Source organism: Pisolithus orientalis (genome assembly GCF_024613125.1).
Source record: "Pisolithus orientalis strain OTSU chromosome Unknown F5J12scaffold_27, whole genome shotgun sequence".
NCBI classification, from domain to species: Eukaryota; Fungi; Basidiomycota; class Agaricomycetes; order Boletales; family Pisolithaceae; genus Pisolithus; species Pisolithus orientalis.
In genome coordinates, this window is record NW_026260808.1 from 482,327 (window position 1) to 506,231 (window position 23,905).

The 23,905-nt window shown below is 50.4% G+C and overlaps 13 protein-coding genes across 13 annotated transcripts; 3 read left to right on the forward strand and 10 right to left on the reverse strand.

The window, feature by feature from the left end:
- Positions 1 to 107: 107 nt before the first annotated feature.
- F5J12DRAFT_914445 (cytochrome P450) lies at positions 108 to 2,401 on the forward strand (the record flags this gene model as incomplete). The annotated part of the gene is made up of 14 exons (XM_051749119.1): positions 108 to 184; positions 232 to 397; positions 460 to 567; positions 618 to 638; positions 700 to 744; positions 797 to 959; positions 1,014 to 1,097; positions 1,152 to 1,248; positions 1,306 to 1,432; positions 1,485 to 1,580; positions 1,637 to 1,648; positions 1,697 to 1,871; positions 1,930 to 2,173; positions 2,227 to 2,401. The coding sequence occupies exons 2-14, from the start codon at positions 305 to 307 to the stop codon at positions 2,399 to 2,401; spliced, it is 1,440 nt and encodes a 479-aa protein (XP_051597742.1). The 5' UTR covers positions 108 to 184; positions 232 to 304.
- Positions 2,402 to 3,037: 636 nt separating this feature from the next.
- F5J12DRAFT_847234 (uncharacterized protein) lies at positions 3,038 to 4,065 on the reverse strand. The gene has a single exon (XM_051746371.1). It carries the CDS (start codon positions 3,953 to 3,955, stop codon positions 3,302 to 3,304), a length of 654 nt encoding a protein of 217 aa, XP_051597743.1. The 5' UTR covers positions 3,956 to 4,065; the 3' UTR covers positions 3,038 to 3,301.
- Positions 3,936 to 4,300, reverse strand: F5J12DRAFT_847235 (uncharacterized protein). Its single transcript, XM_051746372.1, has one exon. It carries the CDS (start codon positions 4,254 to 4,256, stop codon positions 3,987 to 3,989), a length of 270 nt encoding a protein of 89 aa, XP_051597744.1. The 5' UTR covers positions 4,257 to 4,300; the 3' UTR covers positions 3,936 to 3,986.
- F5J12DRAFT_270615 (uncharacterized protein) lies at positions 4,094 to 5,860 on the reverse strand. Its single transcript, XM_051738679.1, has one exon. The coding sequence runs from the start codon at positions 5,533 to 5,535 to the stop codon at positions 4,288 to 4,290; it is 1,248 nt and encodes a 415-aa protein (XP_051597745.1). The 5' UTR covers positions 5,536 to 5,860; the 3' UTR covers positions 4,094 to 4,287.
- Positions 5,779 to 6,537, reverse strand: F5J12DRAFT_847237 (uncharacterized protein). Its single transcript, XM_051746373.1, has one exon. The coding sequence runs from the start codon at positions 6,184 to 6,186 to the stop codon at positions 5,971 to 5,973; it is 216 nt and encodes a 71-aa protein (XP_051597746.1). The 5' UTR covers positions 6,187 to 6,537; the 3' UTR covers positions 5,779 to 5,970.
- Positions 6,538 to 7,469: 932 nt separating this feature from the next.
- F5J12DRAFT_847250 (NDUFB9, NADH-ubiquinone oxidoreductase) lies at positions 7,470 to 8,483 on the reverse strand (the record flags this gene model as incomplete). Its single annotated transcript, XM_051746374.1, has 6 exons — positions 7,470 to 7,561; positions 7,632 to 7,989; positions 8,041 to 8,056; positions 8,114 to 8,141; positions 8,191 to 8,279; positions 8,332 to 8,483. The coding sequence occupies 5 exons, from the start codon at positions 8,478 to 8,480 to the stop codon at positions 7,942 to 7,944; spliced, it is 330 nt and encodes a 109-aa protein (XP_051597747.1). The 3' UTR covers positions 7,470 to 7,561; positions 7,632 to 7,941.
- Positions 8,484 to 8,640: 157 nt separating this feature from the next.
- On the forward strand, positions 8,641 to 11,106 carry F5J12DRAFT_724341 (RNA polymerase I-specific transcription initiation factor RRN3; the record flags this gene model as incomplete). The annotated part of the gene is made up of 5 exons (XM_051741530.1): positions 8,641 to 8,916; positions 8,968 to 9,259; positions 9,309 to 9,598; positions 9,653 to 10,573; positions 10,630 to 11,106. The coding sequence occupies 5 exons, from the start codon at positions 8,641 to 8,643 to the stop codon at positions 11,104 to 11,106; spliced, it is 2,256 nt and encodes a 751-aa protein (XP_051597748.1).
- A 694-nt stretch (positions 11,107 to 11,800) lies between these two features.
- Positions 11,801 to 12,855, reverse strand: F5J12DRAFT_270621 (uncharacterized protein). Its single transcript, XM_051738680.1, has 2 exons — positions 12,844 to 12,855; positions 11,801 to 12,784 (listed from the first exon to the last, which is right to left on the reverse strand). Exon 2 carries the CDS (start codon positions 12,689 to 12,691, stop codon positions 11,897 to 11,899), a length of 795 nt encoding a protein of 264 aa, XP_051597749.1. The 5' UTR covers positions 12,692 to 12,784; positions 12,844 to 12,855; the 3' UTR covers positions 11,801 to 11,896.
- Positions 12,856 to 14,438: 1,583 nt separating this feature from the next.
- On the reverse strand, positions 14,439 to 15,608 carry F5J12DRAFT_270719 (uncharacterized protein). Its single transcript, XM_051738681.1, has 3 exons — positions 15,142 to 15,608; positions 14,649 to 15,086; positions 14,439 to 14,582 (listed from the first exon to the last, which is right to left on the reverse strand). Exons 1-3 carry the CDS (start codon positions 15,378 to 15,380, stop codon positions 14,561 to 14,563), a joined length of 699 nt encoding a protein of 232 aa, XP_051597750.1. The 5' UTR covers positions 15,381 to 15,608; the 3' UTR covers positions 14,439 to 14,560.
- A 229-nt stretch (positions 15,609 to 15,837) lies between these two features.
- On the forward strand, positions 15,838 to 19,564 carry F5J12DRAFT_952037 (LNS2-domain-containing protein; the record flags this gene model as incomplete). The annotated part of the gene is made up of 12 exons (XM_051749821.1): positions 15,838 to 16,029; positions 16,089 to 16,473; positions 16,528 to 16,645; positions 16,765 to 17,110; positions 17,145 to 17,240; positions 17,287 to 17,598; positions 17,655 to 17,825; positions 17,881 to 18,023; positions 18,085 to 18,324; positions 18,386 to 18,424; positions 18,459 to 18,614; positions 18,671 to 19,564. The coding sequence occupies 12 exons, from the start codon at positions 15,838 to 15,840 to the stop codon at positions 19,389 to 19,391; spliced, it is 2,919 nt and encodes a 972-aa protein (XP_051597751.1). The 3' UTR covers positions 19,392 to 19,564.
- A 19-nt stretch (positions 19,565 to 19,583) lies between these two features.
- On the reverse strand, positions 19,584 to 20,610 carry F5J12DRAFT_270795 (uncharacterized protein). Its single transcript, XM_051738682.1, has 2 exons — positions 20,601 to 20,610; positions 19,584 to 20,552 (listed from the first exon to the last, which is right to left on the reverse strand). Exon 2 carries the CDS (start codon positions 20,229 to 20,231, stop codon positions 19,713 to 19,715), a length of 519 nt encoding a protein of 172 aa, XP_051597752.1. The 5' UTR covers positions 20,232 to 20,552; positions 20,601 to 20,610; the 3' UTR covers positions 19,584 to 19,712.
- A 1,779-nt stretch (positions 20,611 to 22,389) lies between these two features.
- On the reverse strand, positions 22,390 to 22,593 carry F5J12DRAFT_698332 (uncharacterized protein; the record flags this gene model as incomplete). Its single annotated transcript, XM_051740465.1, has 1 exon — positions 22,390 to 22,593. A coding segment is annotated over one exon (204 nt), but the record flags the coding sequence as incomplete, so codon positions are not given.
- Positions 22,594 to 23,337: 744 nt separating this feature from the next.
- Positions 23,338 to 23,885, reverse strand: F5J12DRAFT_270867 (uncharacterized protein). The gene has a single exon (XM_051738683.1). The coding sequence runs from the start codon at positions 23,818 to 23,820 to the stop codon at positions 23,494 to 23,496; it is 327 nt and encodes a 108-aa protein (XP_051597754.1). The 5' UTR covers positions 23,821 to 23,885; the 3' UTR covers positions 23,338 to 23,493.
- Between the last annotated feature and the right edge of the window lie 20 nt (positions 23,886 to 23,905).

Below are 23,905 nucleotides of genomic sequence, written 5' to 3' on the forward strand. Positions count from 1 at the left end.
GCGATCGCAACTACACCGTTCGGGTATTACTTGCCAATTAGGCAAACACGGGATTGCTGTTATCCCTAGATCAATAATAGTGCTTTATCCGAGGCCTCCAGCTGGTACTTTGATCTTACAAAAATGATTCCGACGGCCGTTGCCTCGTGCGGCGACAACAACCCGGATTGTCAATTTGACGATGGTACGTGTACACGTTCCCCGTTTAGACATTGTCTGATGTGAAGGCAGCAAGTTTAAGTTCCAGGGGCTTGGGGCTATAAATACTTAAAGGAAAGCAGCGCTGCGATGGCTTTCCTGCGCGATGATGGACATTTCCCCCACAAACCACATTCTTGCTGCCGCAATCTGCGCTACTGTTCCCGCGGTCGTGCTCAAGCTGTGCAAGCCATCAAACGTGAGGAATTGCCCTTCTACGCGAATGTGGTGCTAAATAATATACTGCTGTATACCTCTAAGCTTGACCACATTCCATCCTTTGGATACTCATCCTGGCTCGGGTCCTTCATTTCCTCATTCAAGTACGTGGGCAATGCTGTTCAGATCTTGCAGGAGGGACGTGCTAAGGTATGTTAGCTCGTGACGAGCCGTAGGCGATATCCTGACGAGTTTGCAAGTACAAGGAAACGCCTTTCAAAGTCCCTACTTTAAACCGCTGGATTGTCATCATCGGTCGCCTGTCACCTGGAAGATATCAAGAAGTCTACAGAAGACGAGCTATCTCTGATAGAGGCAGCAAATGAAGTAAGTGTATTCATGTTCCGATCGAAGAAACGCTGACGGGAAGTGCACGCAGACTGCCAAGGTCGACCACCTGATTGGCCGTGAGATCAGCTCTACTCCCTACCACGTTTCCGTTGCGCGGATACATCTCACCCGTAATATTGGTCTTTACTACCCCGACTTAAAAGACGAGGTACACACTGCATTTGAAGAGTTACTCGACCTCAAGGAAAATGGTATCTTCGACAAACTATCATCCATTTTACGATTGACGCTGACACCCCTGACAGCGTGGAAGAGCGTCCCGGCGATGGACACCATGCGCGAGATCGTGTGCAGAGCCAGTAACAGGGTCTTTGTCGGCCTACCGCTTTGTAAGTTGGGTCTGTCGGCCCGTCCGTGAATTATTAGGTATGGATATGCGATAGGTCGGGATCCTGACTGGATCGATCTAAACTCTCGATTTGCGGTCGACGTGGCTACAGATGCAAATATCTTGAACATGTTCCCTAAATTTCTGGTACCGTGAGTGTCTTATTTCCTTCAGTTTTGAGAGCCCAAATGGGTTCACGTCCTTGCTAGCTTTGTGTCAAAAATATTACCTAATACTGCGGCAGGTATCGAACGCGCCATAAAACATCTCGACCCGATTATCAAAGATCGCCTCAGGTGTATGAAAGAGCACGGGGACGAGTGGAGTAACAAACCCGTGAGTGATAGTCTTTGTCCAAGTTGACTCATCACCTGACTATTCAAGGCAGAACGACATTCTACAGTGGTTGATAGATGAGAAACAAGAGTCTACGACCAAGAAGTTGACCTTGCGTGTATTGACGATCAACTTTGCCTCAATACATGTACGTTTTCCCCATCATCGACGATCATTACCTGGGTGTTGACTGTTCCAAAACAGTCGACCTCGAACGTAAGATTTGGTTCATTACCCCTTGAACGTGATTTAATGTCGTGATAGACTTTCACACAAGCATTGTACAACCTGGCAGCCTATCCGCAATATGTAGGGCCCCTTCGTGAGGAAGTTGACGCAATCATTAGGGAACATGGGTGGACGAAGGAGGCGATCGCAATGATGCGCAAAGTTGACAGTTTTCTGGCGGAGACTCAGCGCCTCGAAAATGTCCTCTCAGGTACGTTCACGTCAGCCCGTTATTACTGTCAGGTTGATGGACCCCATGCATCGTTCAGCCAGCGTGCAAAGAAAAGCGATGAAAGATTTGACTCTGTCAGATGGAACTTTCATACCGAAGGGGACTTACCTGTCTGTTCCGACGTATCTCATGCATCGCGATAGTACTGTCTATGAAAATCCCGGAGGTTTCGATCCATTTCGATTCTACCAACTTCGCGTCGATGGGAACGAAAGCGGGAGACATCAGATGGTGGCAGTGAATCAGGACTACTTCCCCTTCGGATATGGGAAGCACGCATGGTATGGTTGCATTTACCTTAGAGTGGCGACACTCACGTATTCTTCCGCAACAGCCCTGGGAGGTTCCTGGCAGCCAATGAACTGAAAACTATGCTTGCTTATATCCTCACGATGTATGATGTCAAGTTCGAGGATAACGTCTCCAGACCAGCGAGTATCCACTGGGACTTAAATGTCATAGCAGATCCCACTGTTAGGGTTATGTTCCGGAAGAGAGTCGATAGCTGATAGCCTATGTTGCCGCATGTAAGTTTCTCGGGCCAAGTTAGCGTAAAACCACGAAACGCAACAAAGACTTCCTTTGGAGTAGCCTCAATCGTCTCTTGCAAATCCTCAGGAGGAATCGAGGCCGAGTCCCGGAAGTTTCGTAACTTGTTTCACAAAGTAGTAACTTTCTGACCTATACTTATTGCTGTGTCTGCGACCATTCCCTTGTTCATGTTGTACCTACATATGTACCTACTCGCAGCTAGGCTATCTATCTCGTACATCGTCCCCGGGCGGTCTTGCAGTATTTCTAAGTCGTCCCATATGCTGCCACTTCGACTGGCATCTAATATCTTGTTCCGGCAGGTGCGGATTTCCTGAAAACGCCTCACGCCCCCCTTATGGCATAGGGTACATCATGATTTTTATGTGATTATATCGTGCTAGGGCGTCGGCGAATGATTCCTCGTGGTCACGACAATTGAAATAATGACCAATCTCGACGCTGCATGAGATGGACCCCTATCTTGCGCCGTGCGGGAGGGTGAATTTGTCCTAACGAGGTCTGGTAGCTGAGTTGCAAAAAAAAAACCCTGCCACCGCATAAGGATGACCAGCGCGCTTTTGCTCGCCCCTCCCCCAAGAGGCATATGAATTCACATCGAGACACCCGGAGCTAAGCAGAGTTGTAGCGTGAAACCCAGATCATGTTGGTGGGAGTGCGGTCGCCGCGGAAACAACTTTACATATAGAGGGTCATTCATCTATCACATGGGAATGGGTTGTACAAGAGTTGTGCATGTGCAGGTGAATTGGCCATATACATATAACAGTCAACGTCAGACGGAAACTAAGAACAAATTTGAAACGGCTGAGAGCGAGTACTGAGACTCTCGACTCGATTTCCGATGCGCGCTTCGTCTACGCAATAGTGAATATCCTAACTCTGCTTTTCAGGATGCTAGCCCGGTCTATGGGTTGAGCAATAATAAGGGCAGAAGACACGTTCCGTTTGTGCTCGTTGCGAGGTAGTTGAGTTAACAGAAGAGCGTTAAATGACCTCTCCAGCGCAACAACCAGCTGCTCTTCGGTGACGGCACTGAGTTCGGCGGATGGTCCAAGCAACTTCCAGTGCCAAGGGCGAACAACCTTTGTTACATCTTCCAACTCCTCTGGCAGTACGATCGTAAGTGGCCTCAGACCGGACGCCTGGATCTTGTACGTGTAACTTGGCGCTGATGGATCTGCACCTGTCAGCCGAATATCTCTAACACGATGGGCAATGCATGGTAGCGAAAGACGGCGGTTGACAAACCACGGAAGGGGTGCCCGAAGAAGTGCGTGGAAGCTATACACGTCGCGTGGTGCGTACGAATCTGGGGTTTGCGGCTGGACCGCCGGAAAACGCTGGGCAGTGCTTGGCGGTGTCGGGGAGCGGTTGCGAAACTGGGGGACGGGCGGCGCAGTGAGTGAGCCATGCAGCCTTCGCAGTATTCCGAATGATGACGTAGGCTGCTGACTCGCTGATGACGACTGTTCTTCTGCGTTGGGTTGGGGTGGAGGCAACGGTAGCATTTGATACGAGGCAATGTGAACAGGGAAACAACTATGAAACTGTGACGCCTCTCCGACCCAATCCAAAACCGAAATATCCCCAGACTGCGATATGATTTCGGCTAGGAGACGGCCAAGCGTATTCTCGGCGGTTTCGCCATAAAGAATGGGTAAGGTGAAGATTAAAGATGCCGAAAAGCGAATAGACGATATCTTCAAGTTGGGTGGTACAACGCTGTGACGCCCATTGCAGTTTCGAACGTACGTCATCCATACCCGGAGAAAAGTTGGTGAGGAACCGGGACTCGATTTCAGTTGCCATCTCCAACTCTTTCAGTACGGTGACGTCGGTTTTATGATTCGAAGACTGCGAGGTTCTTATAAAGTGACCAGTTTGGGGTGTAGAATAATACGGTTTTGGGAGCCAGTAGTTCTTGGAGCGTCCACCCGCGTCCGAACCATTTGCTCCCCCTGAGCGAACCGGTATCGGGAACGTCAGGAAGGCAAACAATGGTCAGAGCGGACCGGCGATACCACGTGAACATTGATCCTATCGCTTCTTGCACCTCCGCACTGCAGTCTCTGTCTATGCAACAGGTGTCAGTCCATGCCCACAAGAAATCTTGCTCACAGGCAACAAGACAGAACGTTTGAAACTTTCCAAAGCCCCCGTCTGTTGACATACCATAAATCGAGCAACCCTCGATGTCGTGCAATGATGGCTCGGCTTTACCCCAGAGGTGAGAAAACATGGCATACTGAAAGTACCTCGAGACATCGGTACGGATACGTTCCATTCCCTGAGCCGGGTCGCACGTTGCGCACGAAGACAGTAGCTGATCAGACTGCCAACTGCTCATAAAATGCGATATTTGCGCATCCCGGTTGCACAAGATGTCAGTACGTGTGTAGAGCAGCCTGGGCGGCATGGGTTTGAGAATATCAATATCGAATGCGACATTACGGATGGCTTGCTTAATGTCGAAGTGGGCAATAGATGAGGCGTTAGAGGACGTCATAGCAACTCGTGACTTGATCTTCATTTGGAGGTAGGTTATAAGATAGTACCGCGATAGGTTGTAACCCGGATCTCCAGGCGTGAACAGTTGCAGGGCTTCTTGCTCAAGCGCAATAGCCCCATCCAGATCTGCTGCTACGGGTCGTTGATGGAACCGGTCTACTAGACACTGTGCGAGGTCGTGGAGGAGCGAAGCGCGGCTAGGATGCCCAGTCGGGCGGAATTGCGCCACATAACGGTAAAATGTGATAGTTTCGTTCAGGTCGACAATCGTGTGTTGAGTTTGGAATCTGGCCCTATGGTAGTTCGCAAGGACACACAGGTTGTCTGCCGCACGACTAAGCATGTCCGGCTTGTCCGAGTTTGCACCCTGGGCCAGCCTCTGAACCCATCCTCCAACAGAAACATCTTCGCGAGGTAAACCGAGTTCCAAAGCATACGTTGCAAGACATATAGCGTTGTCTAAGTCAGTCATCGTAGCCTGCTTCTGAAACCTGTCCCAGAGGTGTCGCGAGAGCTCAAGGAGTGAGGAGGCTAAATCAGTCCTGCTAGACGGATGGACCACTGAATTCCACTCGGGCATGTCGGCCTGTTTCCGAAACTTGTTCCAGAAGTTGCAAGCAAGGCTGTAAAGAACTGTGCCACGATTGGGATTCCCGGGTGGACAGAGCTCTAGAGCTGCACATCCGAGCGTAATGGCTTCTTCCAAGTCATTGGCTAACCCCTGCACATCATGTCTATTTGATAAACAGAGAGCAAGTTCATGAAGCGTTAAGGACCGATCAGGATGGCCGGTGGAACGTAGCACCAAAGCTGGACGGAGCAGCTCAATTGCTTCCTGCAAGTCGCAGATCGCACCCTTTGCCGCAAACCTCTTCTTGAGGTCGCAAGCAAGATTGTGGAGAGATTCGCCACGATTGGCGTGCCCTGGCGGACTAAGCTCTAGTGTTGCACGTCCAAGTTTTATAGCTTCATCCAAGTCATCAACTATCCCCGACTTCGCATGTCTATATGACAGTCAGAGAGCAAGCGATGAGAGCGACGAGGACCGATCAGGGTGCCCAGATGGACGTAGTTCCAAAGCTGTGCGGTGCAGCACAATCGCTTCCTCCAAATCATTGGTCGCAACTTGTTTCAGGAACCTCATCCTGAGGAAATTAGCGAGATTGTAGAGAGTTAGGCCGCGATCGGGGTGCCCTGATGGCCGGAGTGCTAGTGCTGCACGCCCAAGCATGATGGCCTCATCTAAGTCATTAACTACCCCCTGGTGGCCATACCTATCTGAAAGGCAGAGAGCAAGCGATGAGAGCGATGAGGACCGATCAGGGTGTCCAGCGGGATGTGATTCCAGGGCTTCACGGTGCAGTTTAATCGCCTCCTCCAATTTACACCTGTCAGCTTGTTTCTGAAACTTATTCCGGAGGTCGCAAGCAAGGTTGTAAAGAACTACGCCACGATCGGGATGTCCTGGTGACAGAGCGCTAGTGCTGCTCGCAAAAGCGTGACAGCTTCTTCCAAGTCAGAAACTACCTCCTGATTGTCATATCTCTTCGAAAGAGAGGCCGCAAGATCTTTGAGTGAAGAGAACCAATCGCAAAGTAGCACGGTGCAAGGCGATCGTTTCGTTCAATTCATCGATTTCAAGCTCTCTCTGAAATCTGTCATGGAGGACCTCCGGCACGTCGAAGATGGCATCATCGCGGACATCTTGCCCTGGAAAACACCGTTCCAACTCTACTCGCATTTGGGAAACGCCGTTTGTTGAATACATCGGATGCTGGTAACACTGGAAGGGTACACGCAGGAGAATAGTTCTGCCTTCAGGCCGTCAGGCCAAGTTCGGTGATCAGTTTCAATAAGACAAGGACAGTAGAATCATATGTTATCCTTGAAGTGGGAACGAAAAAAGAAAACGAGGTCAGCAATCCTGGGTGTCGGTGAGAACAAGGAGGTCAATGCATACCTCACAGCGATGGACTAACAGGAACTCACCAACGAACGCGAGAGGTGCAAGTTGGTTGAGAGAGCCGAGAGAAAATTCGGTTTGCTGCGTGATCAAATCTGAGCCCAACGGTCGTTGGATACCTCTGGGACACGGTGGCCAGGATCTGGCGCATGAAAAGCCCAACTCTCCCGAATAGTAGTTTCTTACATAATCAGAAGTCCGACCCACCAACACTAACCCTGTTTGAACACCTTACTAGGACCCATCCCGTTCGAAGGCTCAAGCGACCCACCCACTCTCTCCTACAGACGTCAACCAAGCGCCGAAATTCCTGTGACCTTTCCAACTTGCACTATCACCAACCGGTGAGTTCTTATTGGTCGATGCTTGTGATGTGTATGCACATTGGCCAGCATTCTGGCGGAGACCCAGCGCCTCGAAAATGTCCTCTCAGGTACGTTCACGGCCGCCCATTGTTACTGTCAAGCTGACGGAGTGCACGCACCATCCAGCCAGCGTACAAAGAAAAGCAATGAAGGACTTGACTCTATCAGACGGAACTTTCATACCGAAGGGGACTTACCTGTCTGTTCCGGGTATCCACTGGGACTTGAACGTCATAGCAGACCCCAATGCCAGGGTTATGTTCCGGAAGAGTCAACAACTGATGACATATGTTACCGCATGTAAGCTTCTAAGTTAGCATCAAAACAATAAACGAAACAAAGACTTTCTTGGATGAGCCTCAATCATCAAGCGAACATCCAGGAAGAATTGCAGCCGACTCGCGAGGGATCCTTGCGTGTTTCACAGAATAGAGCCTTTCTGACATATACTTACCACCGCATCTGCAACTATTGCCTTGTTCACGTTGCACTTGCATACTCGCAACTAACCCTGGAGGTCATGGTCAATCTGGGCATTTTGCGAGCGAGATGGCAGTGTAGTGGTACGACTGCCCGGTGGCTCAAGAGTACATCAGACTTCCGACACAGGTTTGTTAAGCCGGAAGAGCAACTAAACTATGCACAGCCAAGGAGGTGATTAATGATGGCCCTCGGCGATGTGGTCGTATATGGGTGCAATGGTGGGCTGCAAAGGACTCGGTAAAACTCTAAACTAGCGAAAGAACAACGCGCTTACAGGGATGTTGCGTTCCCTGGAAAGGAACCGTATATTCAATATAAGTCTGCCATAAACTGTTCAAAGCACTTACCACTTGGTCCCTCCGGGCATCGCAGGTGCTGGATGGTATTGAGCCCGACTGCTGTGAATGTTATGTCGTCTACTCACGGATGTAAGGGTCTGGGTGCTGTTTCGCTGCTAACTCAGCCTCAGCTTTCTCGAATATTTGCGCCAAGGCCCTCGGGTCCTGCACATCCCTGTATAGTGTCGTGAGCATCCCCAAATGCTTTACACAGCTAGCGAACGCACTTGTTCCGTTCGAACTCGGCCCTAATCATCAAAGCCCTTCCACGCCAGATATCCCTGCGAACTACCCAGTCCAGCTCGTTCTTCAACATGCGCCGGTACAGCGACTTGACGTAGAGTCTGTGCGCGGACGAGAACGGCGTCGTCGCCATGATTAGTCTGGAAGATGGAGCAAACCGCGTCTCCGGAGTAAAACTAGACATGGAGAGCATTTGTCAGGAATTACCATATATGGACAATATTCGTGGTCAAATTGCTCTGCGAGGGGTAGACAAAATTTTTGTGATTTACTCCTGGACGTCAAGAGCTGCAATGGACCCCCACTCAACACGTTCGCAGTTCAACCAACGGACACCAAAAGCTGGGCCATATATGCCTCAGATGCGATACACAGACCCAAATCCAAAACTTTCGATCGAAAGCTACGCAAAATCGAAATCGCCACGCCCCGACGGTCGGGCTGCCGATTCCATTTCCCTGTTGATCCAACGGCCAATTGCGACCAATTCTCGAGTGAAGCAGGATGAACAGTTCAAGAAGGATATGTACATCGCATTTATCAATAAAGCATTACAAGGGAAGCTCGACGTACGTCTGATCCTGTGCCGGGTCATTTCTTCTGCTGATCTCTCGACACAGGGTCAGAGCAAAGATTTTGATGACCTAGTCGATCAATTCAACCCTCGAAAAGCCAGGGAAAGCGCGACCTCGTCGTCGCAGCTACGACTATGGATCCTGGCACTGTCACACGTGCTCTCTCGACTTGAGAGACGCCATTCGCCCTTGGTCGAAGCTATCGTTAACCTCCCGTGGACTACCATGGATGCCGCATTTGTGAAGACATACACCGAGTTTATCGGAATGCTTCTCAGTGCCAGGCCCGAATACCTCTCCCTGATGCTTGGCAGGCTTACTCAGGGCCTAACATACCGTGCGTAACGTGGTTCGGATGCAAGATCATGCCACTCATATTCCGGTAGAATCAGGACTGCAAGCACTCAATGCCAATGGACCGGAGGGTTCCGAAAGCCCCTTGACGCGGAGGGTCATCTACGATCGTCTACATTACCTCCTCGGTCACTTGCTCTCTCTCATCCCAACACTGCCGTCAACCCTACAGCCTCTACTCGTTCGTAATTTCCCTCACAAGCGTCAACCTCAGGCAGCGCAAGTAACCTATATTCGCAATCTGCTACGAGTAACTGAATATTGCTCTGCATTGTCGGATCGAATATTGGCACTAATCATAGACCGTGCTTTGCAAATAGACGTATGTTTTTTTTTTGGTTTGTGGTGTACGGATTGGCTGACTTTTCTTTCCCAGGTTGAGATCCAGGTAGAGCTTGAGGAACTCGAGGAAAAAGAGGGCGGCCTAGGAAACGCAGACGTTTTTGAATTTGACCCCTTTGACGTCGTCGTCGGGCAGGAAGGAGACGAAGACTCTGATGAGGATGGAGATGAAGATGAGGATTCCGCAAGTGACTTTTCATCCCATGACAGTGACGACAGCGGAAACAATAATCCGGATCTACCAGCCAACGCACAACACATTCAAGACATGGTTGACAAACTCGACTCAATTCTGAAAGTAGTATTTGACCACTTTAACCGCTTACATTCGACCGCGGAAGTCACCGTATCTCCAAGATCCGATACATCACTATCGCCACCCACTTCTCCCCGCCCGTCTTCGCCGATATCCGCTGAAGCAGGTCGAGCCGTGCGAGATGCACAATTCCACGCCTTGCTTGCCATTTTTGATCGCACCATCATTCGTACCTTCAAATCTCGATACACCCAGTTCCTCATCTTTTGGTACTCTTCTCTAGACTCAGAGTTTAGCGACCTCTTCCAGGGATTGCTGGTAGAAAAGGCGCTTCTCGGACAGGACGTTCCGGCAGTGACTCGCGCAGCTGCAGCAAGTTACATCGCTTCCTTCGTTAGCCGTGCACAGTTCGTAGATCGCGATGCCACGCGTTGCGTCGTCGGCGTCTTGTGTACATTTTTGAAGAGCCATCTAGATGCGTTTGATAATGTCATTCAAGCAGGAGAGGAACTACCGAGTATGGCACACCACAGCCTGTTCTACGCCATTGCACAGGCAGTATTTTTGATCTTTTGTTTCCGGTGGAGAGATCTCGAGGAGGAATTCGACGAGTCGGAGGAGTATCAGAGTGGGAAGAAATGGATGAGTGATCTGAACGTCATTCAGCGGGTGATTACGTCGCCGCTTAATCCGCTCAAGGTGAGCTATCCTCCACTCGAAGGCCTCGCGCTACATGCTTACACTCCTGTTCTAAGGTCTGCTCGCCCAACGTCGTCATGCAGTTCGCCCGTGTCGCCAAAGCAACCGACTTTGCGTACTGCTACTCGATACTCGAGGCAAACAAACGCTCAGAGTATAATATTAATGCAGGCAGCATACCGATTCTGCCCAAGGTTGTCAACGAGGAATTCTTACAAACAGAACTGCACACATTTTTTCCGTTTGATCCATACAAGCTCCCTCGGTCAAGTTCGTACATCCAAGGCGTGTACCGTGACTGGGCTTCTGTCGCGATCGATGAGGACGAGGAAGAAGAGGATGCTGAGGAAGAAGACGGTCTCGGCGACGACTACGTACTAAGTAGTAGGATACCAGATGTTGGTCTCACGTCCACCGGTGGACTCGGCATACCCAGTCACTCACGATCAAGTTCAGACGCTGGCGGTCTCGGAGAGTCGTTCGGTGGGATGAGTATCAGCCCTCAACCGCAATCCGTAGTTATGGTTTCCTAGAAGCTACAATGTAGATTGTGTGGGCACTTCGCATTGTAACACGTATCACATAACCGATTAAACTGCGGAATACAATAACCGAATTATATGCCGCATGCAATGCTGGCAGCAATGAGGTTAGGAAAGGAATTAGAATGTGTTGGTGGTTAACACCACACTAATGAAACAACAAGCAAAGGTATCCAGCCGGCGTGCATGCGGGGAAGTGTTTAGGCGGTACCAGTCGTGCCAAAGCGACTGTGGGCACCTGTGATGTATGTATGAAGATGCATGGGGCAAGAAAACTTGCAAGATGTAGCAGGCAGCTCGACTCGAGCATGGGAATACAGAACGCCAATCACGATGTTTTGAGTGTTGATTCAGCAAGCGGCAACGGCGATGCGCAAAGCACGAAGACAAAATCTGACATGGGGGACAACGAAATCCAGCGAAGAACGTTTTCGCCGGGAACGATGCAAGACGTCACGTCCAAAAACGGCGGAGAATCCTGTGTGAAAGCGTCAGCGGCTGCAAGGATGAAGTTAGCATTCAGCAAACCCAACATACCAGTGCATACGGTAACCAAGTCTTCCCATGTGGGAAGCCTGGATTTACCTGAATTATCAGTGAACCTGTTTGAGGCCATTGCGATCCAGTGTTTTGGATCTCCCCAAGAGTTTCTGCAAATGGTCCATCGAAGTCAATTTTCGAAGTCAAATTACCTTTCCTCAAACAGTATATACGCGCGACGGCATCTAGCCTGTCAAGAAATATCAAGTTGGACATGGTTGTTTCAAGAACAAAAAATATTCTACCTTCCCGTGTCCAAGAATAGCTCTTCGCTCACCATTGCAAATGCTTCATTGATACAAGGCATATCAGGCCCATTGTGTCTTGACCATAATGCAGGTAGAGAGTGCTGTTGAACAGCAGCTCGGCCACGGGGCAAGCCACGTGTAGAATGTGCCATATTTTCTTGACCAATGTCTCCTTCAACTGACCCAGAATGCATGTAGATGTCTGTTTCCCTAACTTTTGCAGGAAATAACACAGGTGACAATTCTTCCACCTTGGACAATGGGTGGTGGCTTTGGAGTGGACCAGCACACGCTTTCAAAGCCGTAGAATGATTCCCATCCAGATCCTCCGCGAGAGTCACATCACTATCTCTTCGCACCTGTGTTTCTGCACAGACAATAGACTCTGGTGTTTCAGGGTTCCATGAAACACGACCATTTGTACGCTCGTAGTCGCTTTCGCGATTCAAGTACTCAGGTGATCTACACCTGGGAGTACTTGGCACATGCGCATGTGCAGAAGACCGTAGCTGCTCTCTCATATCCTTTGCGTGACGGAGCAAACTTGCGCATCTATCATCCGATAGAATGGTTGCGCATTGCTGAAGTTGTGTGGCTACCTGAGAATCTCTCGCCGTCACAGAAGCCAACACAACAGGCGCGAGATGCGTTCTGCACTGCTCAAGCACGGTAGTCGTCGAAGGACTAACGATATGTTCCCCATTGTGGTGTTTTGGGAGGTTATCGTTTGCGACCTTGCCATCAACGTTAGGAGTGTGAAATCGCTCCTGTTCCATGCTCTGAATCATGGAACGTGGTAATGGTGAACGGGACAGTCTTCTTTGCCCTATGCGTTTTGCTAGAGCCGGAGGGACATCCTCAGACACACGTGCTTCTTGTGCCTTATTAATACGTCATGAGTCGTGACTCTTCTCGTACATGATGAAAGCATGCTACGTACCGCAGGTCCAGGTCGACCCACAGCCTCCACAACATGGGGCTTCAACACACTCTCTAAAAAGCGCTCGACTTCTCCTGGCCCGACTGCTACGGGCTTATCAGCCCGAAATTCCACCTCTCTAGGTTCCTGGAGGTGTCGGTGGTGATCGAAACGAGGGCATATATTCACCCCCCGAGTTGGTTTCTCCCCCCTCTACCTGACACCCAATCCTGTCCAACAGCGTAGCAGTATGAGATGACGAAGGGCTATTGCTCAGACGATTCAATAGCGCGGGTGCATCGTGGTCATCAAATCTCCTTTGATAGTATTTAGGCGACTGGTATATCGTGGTTGTATCGATCTGGGAGGAATCTTTTGCGATAAGGATGATGACGAGGCGCTTGTGGAGGGACCTTAGCACCGGAAAATCTCTGCGGTAGGGGGAAATCCGGAAACTGAAGAGACCCCAGCGACGACGCATATGCATGATCCATGGAACGCGGTGAGATTTTAGCAGAGAACGAGGTCATCACAGGCCAGTGAAGGTGTCAATTGAACAAGCTTAGTGCAAGGACTCCTTGCACTGCGTCAGACTAGTGTATACCACGTAGAGAGAGACAGAGCCGGGGAATTTCGACTCCCTAAATATCGGATGACTAAGGATAGGAGTATCTATACTCCGCTTGATAATTATGTCATCAGTCGAAGTCATTCCGAGATCGGGGCGCCATGCATAGCCTGGCATAGCGCTCAGACCATTTGAAGTCACATTGATTGCAAACAATTACGTGCTACTGCCTCGGTATGGGCGTCATGACAATCTACGTGAAGAAACCTATGGATAATACGCGACGCTCGTGGACACAGTGAAATTTCACGTGCTCTTCATCAAAGTTCAGAAAGCAGCGCCGCCGCTGAGTACACCGCATTCGGCCGGTGCAAGGGACACAAAGGGACACGGATCAGGCATCATTACCACAGAAACCACCCACCGGAAGTGGCGTGGAACGCATGATGAAACAATCAGCTGCGCAGTGAACGGTCGCGGGGTATCCTGAAGTATTACTGAGGGAACATTTTACCTTGAATGTATGTGATAGTACTGCATGAGGTATTGCAAGGCAAAAGTTAGTTCGTCCTCCCAGTAGAGGTTGGGCAAGTTCTCGAGACAGGTTGGAAGTACTCCAGGAGTATTCACTGCAATTCGAGGTCGTCTAGTGGTGACTTATCACGACACGCCACAATACTGATCATATTCGAGGAAAAGGACATTACGAGAAGGAAAATCGGATGGCCGTTTAGCTATCGCCTAAATGAATCGTTTGTAACGACTCCTTAATAGCTGGAATATTGATAGCGCTCAGGGAAAAACACGCCAAATCCGCTATGTAAGAGTGAAGTCGTAGTTCTGTGATTTACCTTGCAGAAGCCTCGCAACACTTCATTTGTGACAGCTGAATGACTGAAGAAGGACAAGCTTGTTGGACGGTTCATGGAAGGTTTGTATACTTGACATTGTTGCGATCAAACTTGCGTAGGGAGATGCACCCACCTATGCAGAGTATTTGACGTTGATCCCATGATTGAACTCTGTAGAACGGGTGTGCTGAATAGAGAACCACCTCCATATCCATCATGGTGCAAAATGACATATCGTCCTGTATCGATATGGGTATGTCGTACGATCTGCGGATATAGTCGAATGCAGGACGTTGTACATAGAATTCCTCATTCGGAGTTACTCATCGTCCGGAAATGGTCTACGAAAAACAGCGGTCAGGATCGCTATCCTAGAGGCTAAAAGTCCAAAATGACGCATCACTTACGGCTTCACTCCCAAGCAGTAACATGCTCTGGCTGAGAGAATGACAATCGCAATCCACGTCATCACGACCGCCACCAGTACCATCCACACACCATTTCCAAACTCCACACCAAAGTTGGCACCAAGGAAGAGCGAATCGATATGACTCTTTACGAGTACCACCAACACCACGTCCACCGCAAATACAAAGCTCGACACGAGCGCGGTGACAATGGCCGTGATAAGTGCGATGATAGCTACAGCATGTGAGTGCAGGTAGAGGGAAAGGACGAAGACTATCGTCGACAATGCTGCTGAGACAAGATGCAGGACCAGGAGTACGAGGAGAGACTTCTCAGCGATAGTAGCTACGCTCTGGGATAGTCCCACGAGAGACAAAATATCGGAAGGAATGGTATAGCCGAGCTGAGGGCCGTAGCATTCGCTAGCGCCCGACGCACTGGATGGTTCGAATGATATACGTACGCGCCCTAGCAGATGGCATAAGAACACACCTTAGCCCACATACACCCCATACCCCGAAGACGAGTGAAGTTGCGGCATTCGATACAGGGTCCACGGAGTTGACAGCTGCAATTTTAATAAGGTATATGGACTTTATGATGGTTAGCGATAGGCCGACTAGTAGAGACAAGATGAATGCAGTGAGAAAGATCGAGAATGAGGCAAGCCCTATGTAGCGGTGTCGTTGTAGCGGGCGCGGTATACGTGAAAATAACAACAGTCGTTTCATGGTCGTTGCGTGGTGGTAGCAGTGGTATAATAATCGGTGGGGTATGCGAAGCTACAAGCGAGACAAGGCTGAAGCCGTCTCCCAAGACCAGAATGCGCCGGCGGGACTTCAGTGTGAACCGGATCCGGGGGTGGAATGATCCAGGCCAGGAACACACACACGGCCAGAGCTGACGCCGGCGACGAACGTTCGACGTGGGTTGGTCATGGTCACGGTCGTGCCTTGCAGAGGTCGGTCCGCTGAAGGTCCCTACGTTCAATTTTTCACCCGATCGTCTGATTGTCACAAGGATCGTCGTGGGCGTCAATCAAATGGTTGGGCTGGGGTGGCTTGTCAACCATTAGCAAGTAATACATAATTGATTAGCCGGGCTCCACATTTGCCCCACACTCGGAGCTTGTCTTGTCGACCACCGACTCCACCTCTGACCAGTCTCTGGACGAGATTGAGTGGCCAGATGAACTACCTCCGTGGTGCCGTCAGTGCAACCTACCAGTACTACAAGGACATCAACCCTTCAACGCTCACCGGCGCGATCGACGTCATCGTTGTACGGAGACAGGCCAACGACGGAGATGTCCACTTAGCTTGCTCACCGTTTCATGTTCGATTCGGAAAGCTGCAGGTACTTCGACCAGCTGATAAAAAGGTACGCAAAGTCGAGTCGAGTCGAGAAATGTCATCGTACGTCGCTGACTGTCATCCCAGGTCAATGTCTCTGTCAATGGCAATCCGATTCCGTTCAGCATGAAGATCGGAGACGCCGGAGAGGCTTTCTTCGTCTTCGAAACTGAGGAAGATATCCCAGAAGACCTTGTCACCAGTCCACTGCTCACTGCGACATCTACCACCCCGCAGAAGGACATCGCACCCGTTGCGCTCGACGTTAAGTCAAGTCAGGCCGAAATACCGCACATCGGATCGAAGCCAGACATCCCGGAACCAGAATTCCTGGATCTAGATGCTACGTCCAGCGAACAGGCTGCGTCCCATCGTCAACGCGTACGCTCGGTACCTGAGCCGGCTCAGTCCGATGTCGTACCAGTCCCCGCTGAAGGCGAAGGTACCGCACCCGATGTCCAGTACAAAGACGGTTCGTTCTCTCATTCGTATGAATCATCATATCTGTTCTCAAAGTGCAGACTAGACGTGGCTCTCGACATAACCGGGTATCATTCGGATCCAACGCAGCCGAAGAGGCGCGAAGGCGACCGATCTAATGAGCGAATACTACCTCACTCATATGAAGGCAACGAAACAGGCTAGTCTGATACTATTTGTTACTCTTAGTCATTCCTCACGTGCCGCTTCCAGCTCCTCACAATCGAATATCGTTTCCATTGCCAGGATCATCCAAAGGTCGTCCTTCGCTGGACGGCAACAGTACTCCGCCACGTTTGCAAGAATATTCCTGGGAATGGGGTTCATTCCCTCAGCCTTCCCCAGTCCAGACCCACTTTACACCTTCCTTCGTTAAAGGCAAATCTAAAGCCATAGATGATACACAAGACGATTCTGAAGACAGCGATCGCGGTCTCATGCGTAGTCGAAGCGTGCCACCCGAACTCGAAGGTAGTCCACATTCGGTTCGCATGTCTCTCCCTCCCATTGCGTCGGATGCAGACAATGATGCCCCTTGCGAACGCAACTTTACCTTGTATACCGAACCAGAAGAATTTGGCGCTGGTGGCAGGCTCGCGGCCTCTCGTTCGGACCCGACTAAATTCCGGGTATCGATCGACGGTAAAAGTCGCCACATTTGAGCTCAGTCTCGTGGAAAGACCAGGAGTGTTCCACGGGCGTGACGAAGTCGAAACAGCGCGTGCTTTTGAGGCTGGGATTATAGATTACTACCGCTTCGTCGGACGACGAGAACTTGGTCAATGACGAACGTTTGGTCATCAAGTGGAATGGCGGACAATACATCACGCGGGAAGATCGATCTCCGTTAATGGATGCCTTAAACATGTGGCGTGCATCCTCTCCTCCGGAGGGTCTCATAGATGACTCCCCGTCCCCCTCGCCATCGCAAGTTCAGTCTCCCTCATCTTCGGACGAGGAGGAGTTGAGGCGCTCGGAATTCAGACCACCAGCTCCACTCCCTGGGAGGTCGGCGACAATGTCCAGTAGCTGGGTGAGGTGGTGGAGTCGAAGTAAAGATATACCTGAGGCAGAGAGACCTGTTCTCCGAGAAGCGACAACGATTCCGTTTCATGCAGTGAGTATCATTGGATAGCGAATGTCCCGGTCGTCTCACTGATGAAATGCGAACAGAAGTTTCCACATAGCCCCTCCGCAACCACTGGCAAACCAGCATCAGCACCACCGGGCACACCCGCAGCGACCCAATCACCCGTCCCGAAACCCGTAGACCAGCCCATCCCCACGAAACCGGAAGCGCGGAAGAGGTATGCAAAGACCCTCCGATTGACATCTGATCAACTTGTGAGACTTTCTCTGATTACCTCTCCCCTTGTTTACGTTCATGTGTCCGTGACAGAAAGCACTGGATTTGAAATTAGGTACTAATACGATCACGTTCTCATTAACGACAGGAGGGGCACCAGCGTGTACGGCTCGGATTTTTGTCTGGGAAGCGACCGACAGAATTGTGGTATCTGATATCGACGGAACGATCACCAAGTACTTCTTTTCTCTTCATTCAGTTTAAACACACGCTGAAACGTTTTCACGTAATCTCCAGGTCTGACGGTCTCGGTCACATATTCACCATGATCGGACGAGACTGGACACATTCTGGTGTGGCGAAGCTGTACAATGATATCGTGCGAAACGGGTACAAGATTATGTATCTCACCTCTCGAGCGATTGGACAGGCAGATTCGACGCGAGATTATCTTAAAGGTATCAAGCAGGACGATTTTCAGCTTCCCGAGGGACCCGTGGTCCTGAGTCCGGATAGAGTCATTGCGTCGCTGCATAGGTCCGTTTTCTTTGATTTGGTTGGTTGTAGTGACTCGCGATGCTTAAAGAGGTCGGTTTAGAGAGGTAATTATGCGGAAGCCCGAGGTATTCAAGATGGCGTGTTTAAGAGATATCCAACGATTATTTGGGGAGGCAGTCTCGGACACCATTTTATGCTGGCTTCGGGAACCGAATCACGGACGCCCTGTCGTATCGAAGCGTCAACATTCCCTCATCGCGCATATTCACCATTGACTCGAGTAGCATAGTCAAGATGGAACTCCTCGAGTTGACAGGGTATAAATCATCGTAAGTTCTAAACCGAGAGAATCATCATGACACAGCATCTGAAATGGGGAATATAGATACATCCACATGACGGATCTCGTTGACCAGATGTTCCCGCCCATTCACAGGAAATGGGAAACCGAGTTTACGGACTTTAATTTCTGGAAGACCCCGGTACAGGAGTTCCCGCTGCCGGATTTGACACCGCCTTCACCTGCACTGAGCGCGCGGTCCGACACGTCTGGAAAGAGCGCGCTCGCTCGCCTACGGAATTTTAGTATCGGGGGAAGACAATCGATTTCGCTGACGGCCCCATCGCTGACCCGTGGGGGGGCAGGAACGCCAGCTGAAGTTGGCACTGGCGGTGCTGGGGTTCTCGGGCAGCGAAGTACGCATCTGCGTCAGATGTCTTCGCTCGAGAAGCTCAGCAGTCGGCTGTCAGCGCTGGCGCTGTCATCGTCGCCATCTACTTTGGTAGAGAGTGGTGAAGAAAGTCTCCAATCACGCTCGTCAGCTTCGTCGACAATGTTAGATTCGGATGAAGAGGGCGAGGTAGACGTGGAAGGAGGTGGTACTTTGAAGAGGGACAGAAGAAGATTACGAAGCACGAGCGTGACGAGTATGCCTGGATCACTAGACAACGACGAGCAATTTATGATGGACGAAGAGGAGGAGGAAGGAACCCATGAGTATGATGAGGAAGAGAATGGAGATGAGTTTGTGGAGGAGGCCGCAGAGGAGGAGTTTGACAGAGACTTCCTTGCCACTACTGAGATGAAGAACGTTCCGTTCTTGTGATGGGTTTCTGAGAGGTTTAGACATCAACTGTCTTGGGAGGACTTCATGCCAGTAACTAATTAAACCGGAGTTATTATAATGGCATACTTGTAGATCATCACTCCGGAATTTACATCACCTCGGAGTCATCGATTGCATTGGACGATCTATAGTCTGTTTATGAAAACCATCGCACACTGTTTGCACGGCCTCAAGGAGCATCTTCACCTACCTCTTCTCCTTTTCCGAGAAACTACAAACAACCCAGGCCCCGAGGAATCCAACTCGTCCAACAGAACGGTCTTCCACCGCACCGACCACCTTGCCCGTCACCTCCTGCGCTTACACCACCCCTAGGGGTCGCCAGTAAACTATCCGAAAAACTATGTTCGATGGGCCATTGTTTGTTCCCGCACTTGGGTCTGCACAGCTCTGCCTCGGGAACGTCAACTCATTCTCGGCAGGGCGTTTATCGTGTCGTGTGAAGAACAAATCGATACATAGTGTGCACAGATAGTGGTCGAGCCAATCGAACCCAGCATTGAAGTCAACTGGATATGTGACAGTGTGTCCGTCTCGTCTGCATCGTATTGGTTGAGATACTGAGATACTGCGCCAAGAACCCCTTTGTCGAAGCAACGCATGGGGGGGGGGGTCCAAATACCCGAAGTACAACATCGGGGCATGTTTCACCTCCCAAGCTACCTGCTTCGACATCCAAAGCAATAAGTTGATCTCCTTCATCGAATGACTTCCATCCTCATGCAAGTAATACAACTCAAGTCCGACAAGTTCAGAGACCTCAAACTTGGCGTCACCGACGTCGTCATTTGAAAAGAGTTTTGAGTCTAGAACTGTCATGACCTCTGAACGGGTCTCGTAGCAACGGACGTGGAAGGGTAGTTTCTCGTTCCATACGGGGTTTGAGAGTGTGTCAGATGACGCGGGCGCGGAAGACCTTCTTCCCACAGGAAAACACTGCTAAAGGGGTCCATGTCCCAGCTCGTCCTCGCCACTGCCATCGCGGGGACGGATCACCATCACGAGGGAAGGTAACCCAGCCCAATCTGCATACACGCGTCGACCCACAAAAGAAAGACAACATGCACCACTCACTATTCAACTTTGGCAAATCGGTTGCTCCATGTGTCTCCAGCATCACGATCCCAACGATATCATTCGCTGTCGAAAAGTTGTGTTCGTGATTATTCTGGGGTGGACCTGACTTACGACTGAACTTCATCTTGTAATTCGTCAGCGTCGGGATTGCGGCTGCACTCACGGATCGACGGTGTCCGCTTACCACGGGCAAAACTGCTGTAGAAGGTAATGGAACTACGAGCGAGAGTACAGGGGCAACGGTGATGGCGGGGACATCACCAGCAGCAGTAGCATCAGTGGTACCAGTATCGGCACTACTGCTTACGGTGCTGTTGCTACTGCTGTCGATGAGGCAGACGGGGTAGGCGTGGCGTGTATATAACGGCGGTCTTCTCGGGGATCATCTTGGGAACTTGATCTTACCCGTAGAAGCGATAGGCGTCGGAGTCGCAGCCGCGGCATCTAAGTTCGATGAGAGTCTTGCCGTGTTCGGTCAGATCCCCTGCTCTGCGTTTGACTCTGTCTCTGGCCCGAAGAGGGAAACGAAGGAACAAAGAGACGGGTTATAATAAGTGTGGAATAGACGGCTCGTTGGAAGAGTCCTCGTCGTCTGAGGAACTTCCGAAGGCTGGTCCGGTTAAGTGGGATCGTAGTATGCCTATGCCTTCCATCTAACTCCGCCACAACCGCGCACGCCGAGAAACACAAACTAGAAAAGGCAATGGAAAGGACGTCGAACGTCCAAACCCGGCATAAGCACGCATGCATACCCAGTTACGCAGGCCAAGACTCAACAAGCTGAGCGTCTCGCTGGGGAGAACAATAAAAGGGTCGACGCATGCGACTAGTAAACAATACAAGGCCATCAGTAAAACGCACAGGAAGGGGGCACAAGGGAAAACACAAGACCCGAAGCTGCAGATTGACAACAACTGGAACTAACAGGTAGTGGTATCGGGAACAACGAATCAGGCATTCTCTGACTGCCGATTACAGCATCCACTGCCAATTGGACCCTTCCTATTTCTAGCGAAGCCGAAGAACGGAGGCCGCGCACATCTCTGGTAACGGTAGTGATTGTTCTCTCCAAGGCGGGAAGATAAAAAACGCGTAGGATTGAATGGTCGCCGCTAGGCCTCGAATGAGGTGTTTGGCAGAATCGGCTGTCACCCACACTAATAAAACAGAGCCTCATGGTACGTGACACCGGCGATCAGGACTCAAAATCTCAAATCAATGAAGTCAGATGACTGATGTCTGTGAGTGTGAGATTGTCCACAGCCACCCATCCAAGGTCCTCTGTGATGAGTTTGCGTTGTGGCATATCCACACAGGTATAGTGCCCTCTGTCTTGGCTACACATTGCTGAAATGGGTGGGCTGCAAGTGAGAACTACAACAGTTGGTGCAGGAGATTGAATTTTTGTCATGGAAGGGGGTGAATGTAGACTGTGAGAATGGAATGGTAAAATTCCAAAATTTTGATATGGTGCTCTGCACCTACCTTCCAGGACACTAAATCTGCTGGAATTTTGTCAATAGCTTGCATAGTTGATGAGTTATGTCAATTCTGAGGTGACTAGGTGGTGGCAGTAATTTTGAAGTTTTTCTCACAGCAAACCACTGTAGGTAAATCCATATTCTCTCTCCAGTCCCTCAGGTCCAGGACAGGAACAATGGACACCACTGCTGGTGTAGCCTACGAAGCACGAACTTGGTGAATAGTGGCCTACAGAGAACTCTGTCCACCAGAATTTTATTTTGCAACCTTATAGTCCTAGAAGGCACGGAGAACCATAAATTATAGGTCCAAGGAACAAGCGAAGCAAGGAACATGAGTTAGCCACAATGCGAGACTTGAGGTATGACGATCAACTGCGTCATGGTTTGTGTCATGAGAAAGTCGGAGTAGTATCATATGGTGTGTGTGGGAAATGCAGCGAGAACCTGCCATGTGTGACAGAATTGACGGTACCTTCATCACCTCTCAACAGGGCTATTTTGTCGGTGGAGATGAGGATGTGGTCTTCACGGTGGCCACGGGCGGCTGGCTCGGTGTGGGCAAACAGGAGCATGCCGCAGCCCATGACGAAACAGGTTACTTCACACGCAATGACCCCAAGTCATGGTGAGCGCGGGAACGTGATTGTGTCCTGCAATGGTGATTCCAGTAGGTTGGGTCCTGTGTCCGATCACTGTGCCAGGCAAAGTTGCACCCTTGCAAAAATAGAGTCGCCAGGTCATTTGTTTCCTGTGTGACAATTACAGAATAGAGCGTAGGCCGCTCTGAATTGCGCTTTGCACCCACATTACTCGAACGGCGCAGCGAGATCGGCACCCGATGGTGAAACAACATGGGTGGCCGGCTGAGCGAGCCGGCACAGCCAACTGCTTATGATAGTATGAGCCAGGAGAATTGTGCCACCCGAGCCATTTTAAACCCTCAAAGACACGAACCGAGGCTGTGGTTGACATCACTTATTCACCGCCCAACATGACCATCGCTCAGGGGCTGTTGAGAGTGAAGTTGGATTCATCCCAAGAACTAGACTGGACATCGATATCCCCGCGTTGGGGGAGCTGCACGACGGCCATACGATGGCAGAGGGCGTGAGTTACGCACCGTGATTCCGACCTTTTAATACCGGAAGAGAGTGGCACTGGGCACACGTGTTGATATTTCCGACGGACAGGCAAGCTTCCTACATATGAGAAATACGGACATTACTAATTGCTGCGGGATTTCGCTTCCGACAAGGACCTGATAGTCACTAGTGACTGCAGCGGCGGCTCTGACTCAATGGTCTTCTGGCACCAGTCTTGAATCGGAGTCGGAACTGGAGATTGACAACAAAGCGGTCAAAAGACTGCACGGTTGGGAGGAGTATACCGGTACCTATTCTGGGCTCGGATGAGGACGGTTGTTGCCAGCCTCCGAGTTTGAAATTTGAGGCAATGAATGTCATCAACCAATGACTCGACTGAGTTGCCTAGATTTTGACTTGGGGTGTGACACTAACTCCTCATTTCTTCAGAGAAATTCCATCTAAATTATCATCTCCACCTTGACTCTGGATGCTGGAACGCCAATCGGTCGTCTGCAAGACGAAGAATCGTCGAGTTTGGCAAGTAGCAGCCGTAGGTAGGATCAGCAAAACATGTTTAATACTTACGGTTCTCACTATGACCGCTCTTAATTCGTCACTTGGGCTCCGACCTCCACTCGAGAGCTCCCAGCGGTGCCACTGCCTGGTGATAACTGCTAGGCATACACCGCTTCTCCAGAGGATAGTAGAAGCAAGCCGGTTACCTTGTAATAACCAATAAACACTTACTGGGATTCTGCGCATAGCGTGCTTGCTGTAGACTCCAAGCGGTAATTAGCCGTTTGGTTGTAATAGGTCACCTTGTGCAGTGACAGCTGAAGCTAAATTT

What these genes read in the sequence shown, in the direction of transcription:
- F5J12DRAFT_847234 (XM_051746371.1), bottom strand. Translation starts at nt 3,955, where the DNA reads ATGCTACCGTTGCCTCCACCCCAACCCAACGCAGAAGAACAGTCGTCA.
- F5J12DRAFT_847235 (XM_051746372.1), bottom strand. Translation starts at nt 4,256, where the DNA reads ATGGCAACTGAAATCGAGTCCCGGTTCCTCACCAACTTTTCTCCGGGT.
- F5J12DRAFT_270615 (XM_051738679.1), bottom strand. Translation starts at nt 5,535, where the DNA reads ATGCCCGAGTGGAATTCAGTGGTCCATCCGTCTAGCAGGACTGATTTA.
- F5J12DRAFT_847237 (XM_051746373.1), bottom strand. Translation starts at nt 6,186, where the DNA reads ATGCTTGGGCGTGCAGCACTAGCACTCCGGCCATCAGGGCACCCCGAT.
- F5J12DRAFT_270621 (XM_051738680.1), bottom strand. Translation starts at nt 12,691, where the DNA reads ATGATTCAGAGCATGGAACAGGAGCGATTTCACACTCCTAACGTTGAT.
- F5J12DRAFT_270719 (XM_051738681.1), bottom strand. Translation starts at nt 15,380, where the DNA reads ATGAAACGACTGTTGTTATTTTCACGTATACCGCGCCCGCTACAACGA. An exon ending in TGGGGTGTATGTGGGCTAAG is followed by an intron (nt 15,087 to 15,141) that starts GTGTGTTCTTAT and finishes CGAACCATCCAG; the next exon opens with TGCGTCGGGCGCTAGCGAAT. An exon ending in TACTGCTTGGGAGTGAAGCC is followed by an intron (nt 14,583 to 14,648) that starts GTAAGTGATGCG and finishes TGTTTTTCGTAG; the next exon opens with ACCATTTCCGGACGATGAGT.
- F5J12DRAFT_270795 (XM_051738682.1), bottom strand. Translation starts at nt 20,231, where the DNA reads ATGACAGTTCTAGACTCAAAACTCTTTTCAAATGACGACGTCGGTGAC.
- F5J12DRAFT_270867 (XM_051738683.1), bottom strand. Translation starts at nt 23,820, where the DNA reads ATGCGCAGAATCCCAGTAAGTGTTTATTGGTTATTACAAGGTAACCGG.